The sequence below is a fragment of the Rhinopithecus bieti genome, unplaced genomic scaffold (genome assembly GCF_001698545.2).
Source record: "Rhinopithecus bieti isolate Rb0 unplaced genomic scaffold, ASM169854v2 scaffold_13500, whole genome shotgun sequence".
Lineage (NCBI taxonomy): Eukaryota > Metazoa > Chordata > Mammalia > Primates > Cercopithecidae > Rhinopithecus > Rhinopithecus bieti.
Window position 1 is genome coordinate 18035 of NW_016807435.1, and position 4176 is coordinate 22210.

The 4176-nt window shown below is 34.6% G+C and overlaps 1 protein-coding gene across 1 annotated transcript in view; it reads left to right on the forward strand.

The window, feature by feature from the left end:
• AGTR2 (angiotensin II receptor type 2) overlaps positions 1-3545 on the forward strand; it is a 4237-nt gene extending 692 nt beyond the window's left edge. Inside the window, exon 3 of the mRNA XM_017881983.1 lies at positions 809-3545. Within this exon, the coding sequence (XP_017737472.1) occupies positions 844-1935 (1092 nt within the window). The 5' untranslated portion in view covers positions 809-843 and the 3' untranslated portion in view covers positions 1936-3545. The remainder of the gene's footprint in view (positions 1-808) is intronic.
• The last annotated feature ends 631 nt before the right edge of the window (positions 3546-4176 follow it).

Below are 4176 nucleotides of genomic sequence, written 5' to 3' on the forward strand. Positions count from 1 at the left end.
AAATACGTTTGACTGTTTTTTTCTTTATCTGCTTTAATTGAAAATGGATTCTTTATATATGAAATAGACCAAAATTAGATATCTATGTCTAAAACTAATATTCTCTATTAAAAGGAGAAGACATAGAAATAGAAATATATTTCATAACTTCTTAACTATTTTATTATTATGAAAACAATAGAAAAGTAAAACTAAAGGAATTATTTTTAATTATTAAAGAAAAACCATGATTCCTCATCACCATATGTTCCTTTGGCATATTCTCTTTTAGTTTTTTATATACTTAGGTTTTCCATTGCTTGTGTTACTTATGTTTTCCATAGTTGTAGTGATTTGTATGTAATTAGTTACTTAAATAGAGCATTTCTCTATGCAATAGCAGGCAGCAGTGTGGTTTCTAGAAAGTATACAAACAGAGATATATGCTCAAGTGTTTTTTGAAAGATTAACTTTTCTTACCTCTAGGTTTCCTATTTGTTTCACATATTTCCTTCCCTGACTAATCTTTTGAAATATTAATTTTCTTTAAACCTTTCAAAAACATCATAGAAAAGATGGGCGAAAGGTAGTTTTATTCAGAACTTTCAATCTCTGAAATGATTTACTTTTTTCTACTATTAAGAAAAGTATTTCTCCTTTTTCAAGAGGTAAAATCCATTCTTATTTTACAAGGCATGGCTCTGTTTCATAATGTTTTCTATAATCACTCACTTCTATTTTGCTTTTGACAAACTTTCAAAATGCTAAGGATTCAAGGATGTCCTCAGCTCTGTATGTATTCTAAGAGTTCTATTTTTTTCCTCCACAGAAGGCATAAGAACTAGGAGCTGCTGACATTTCAATATGAAGGGCAACTCCACCCTTGTCACTACTAGCAAAAGCATTACCAGCAGTCTTCACTTCGGGCTTGTGAACATCTCTGGCAACAATGAGTCTACCTTGAATTGTTCACAGAAACCATCAGATAAGCATTTAGATGCAATTCCTATTCTCTACTACATTATATTTGTAATTGGATTTCTGGTCAATATTGTTGTGGTTACACTGTTTTGTTGTCAAAAGGGTCCTAAAAAGGTTTCTAGCATTTACATCTTCAACCTTGCTGTGGCTGACTTACTCCTTTTGGCTACTCTTCCTCTCTGGGCAACCTATTATTCTTATAGATATGACTGGCTCTTCGGACCTGTGATGTGCAAAGTTTTTGGTTCTTTTCTTACTCTGAACATGTTTGCAAGCATTTTTTTTATCACCTGTATGAGTGTTGATAGGTACCAATCCGTTATCTACCCCTTTCTGTCTCAAAGAAGAAATCCCTGGCAAGCATCTTATATAGTTCCCCTTGTTTGGTGTATGGCCTGTTTGTCCTCATTGCCAACATTTTATTTTCGAGATGTCAGAACAATTGAATACTTAGGAGTGAATGCTTGCATTATGGCTTTCCCACCTGAGAAATATGCCCAATGGTCAGCTGGGATTGCCTTAATGAAAAATATCCTTGGTTTTATTATCCCTTTAATATTCATAGCAACATGCTATTTTGGAATTAGAAAACACTTACTGAAGACGAATAGCTATGGGAAGAACAGGATAACCCGTGACCAAGTCCTGAAGATGGCAGCTGCTGTTGTTCTGGCCTTCATCATTTGCTGGCTTCCCTTCCATGTTCTGACCTTCCTGGATGCTCTGGCCTGGATGGGTGTCATTAATAGCTGTGAAGTTATAGCAGTCATTGACCTGGCACTTCCTTTTGCCATCCTCCTGGGATTCACCAACAGCTGCGTTAATCCATTTCTCTATTGTTTTGTTGGAAACCGGTTCCAACAGAAGCTCCGCAGTGTGTTTAGGGTTCCAATTACTTGGCTCCAAGGGAAAAGAGAGAGTATGTCTTGCCGGAAAAGCAGTTCTCTTAGAGAAATGGAGACCTTTGTGTCTTAAACCTGAGAGCAAAATGCATGTAATCAACATGGCTACTTGCTTTGAGGCCCACCAGAATTATTTTAAGTGGTTTTAATAAAACAATACATTTTCCCCTAATCTAATCTTTTCTTAATCTTCTGAAACCAAATGTAACTATGTTTTATCGTCCAGTGACTTTCAGGAGTTGCCCATTGTTTTTCTGATATGTTTGTACAAGATTGTCATTGGTGAGACATATTTACAACCTAGAAGTAACTGGTGATATATCTCAAATTGTAATTAATAATAGATTGTGAATAATGATTTGGGGTTTCAGATTTCTCTTTGAAACATGCTTGTGTTTCTTAGTGGGGTTTTATATCCATTTTTATCAGGATTTCCTCTTGAACCAGGACCAGTCTTTCAACTCATTGCATCATTTACAAGACAACATTGTAAGAGAGATGAGCACTTCTAAGTTGAGTATATTATAATAGATTAATACTGGATTATTCAGGCTTTAGGCATATACTTCTTTACAAAAGCTATAAATTATATTCCTCTTGCATTTCACTTGAGTGGAGGTTTATAGCTAAACTATAACTACATATTGAGTAGGGCTAGGAATATAGATTAAATCATACTCCTATGTTTTAGCTTATTTTTACAGTTATAGAAAGTAAAATGTACTGTAACATAGAATTGCAATCAATGATATTTGTGTGTTCACTAATCTCTGAATAAGCACTTTTTAAAAAAATCTTTCTATTCATTTTAATGATGGTTTAAAGGTTGCTATTTTCTCTGATACTTTTTTGAAATCAATAAACACTGTGTATTGTTATAAAATGTAAAGGTCACTTTTACATCCTTGACTTTTAGATGTGGTGCTTTGATATACAGGACACTGATTTGATTTTTATTATTAATGCTTTCGTTCTGGGTTGTTTCCTAAAATATCTGGGTGGCTTTAAAAGAAAAAAACTCTTTAACTTGTAACAAACCCTTAACTGCCATACGAAATGGTATCCAGAATGGAATTTTGCTACATGGGGTCTGGGTGGGGGGCAAAGAGACCCAGTCAATTACATGTTTGGTACCAAGAAAGGAACCTGTCAGGGCAGTGCAATGTGACTTTGAAAATGCACACCATGCGGGTAATTTTACCCTATATCTATAAACACTGTTTGTTTCAGAATCTGTATGATTCTGTAGAGTTATTTTAAACCAATTGCAGGTCTAGGTATCTCCTTCTCAACACTATTAAAGCTCCTAAATTAGAGGAGTGCCTAAAACTGAGTTACCTAAAGTTTACCTACATTAAAGTATGAATATTAATTTTAGAAATTTGAGACTTCATTCTGTACCAGCCTTGTATAATAACAGGTTATCTAGGACCTTCCTCTGAGCTAGGTCTAAATACTGATCTCTGAGGTGGAACTGATGTTTTGGAGGCTCAGCCTCTCTGCCAGGTTCCAGGATTATAGACAGAAGAATCCTGTCATACCACTTTCTGAAAAAGTCCTAATTTCATGTAATCCTTTTATTTTCAGTAAAAACAAATAGCTAAATGTATAACCAACTATGATGTCATGTTTTAAATAATTTTGTAAAACATCTCATATAAATAAAATTTTAATTGGAAGAAATCCGTGCTTTTTAAATTTTTTTTTAAACTACTTCTAAGTATATATTCTTACCTTCACTTGTATTTGTATCCTCCATTTTATCTCCACTGATACTACTTAGTTTCAGCTCTGATTATTATTCACTTGGCTTCTTGCCATACTGTTCAAGTCTTCCTCTCTTGAGTATTCTGCCATATCTAGGCCACCAAGCAGATATTTCAGACAGTCTTACACACTCCTTCAACTTTCATCTTAAAGTTAGTACTTCATCATCCATAACCTCAGTAATACAAGTGCTTCTGGGCAGGCGGTAGGTATATTTCACTTATGAAGGAAAAGATGGGAGGCAGATGGATGAGGCTTTCTCCCATGTTCTTCACTGCCCTTTCCTTATACTCCATACTGTATGGAACTACATAAAGTCACCACTCTCCCCTGCTGCCCCCTCTACCCTGTACACAAAGCAAGGCAGATATCTTGAATGTTTCCTTTAAGGAACAAGCATGTTGATATGAACTTTAGCTCTTTGAAATGATATTATATAGGGTTACCAGAGAAACTTATCTCTTGCATCTTGCAGAAGTAATGTGTATTTTATTATGGAAAAGTAAATATTAATTATTTCCATATTTTATAGCCCTAAATTAGATCT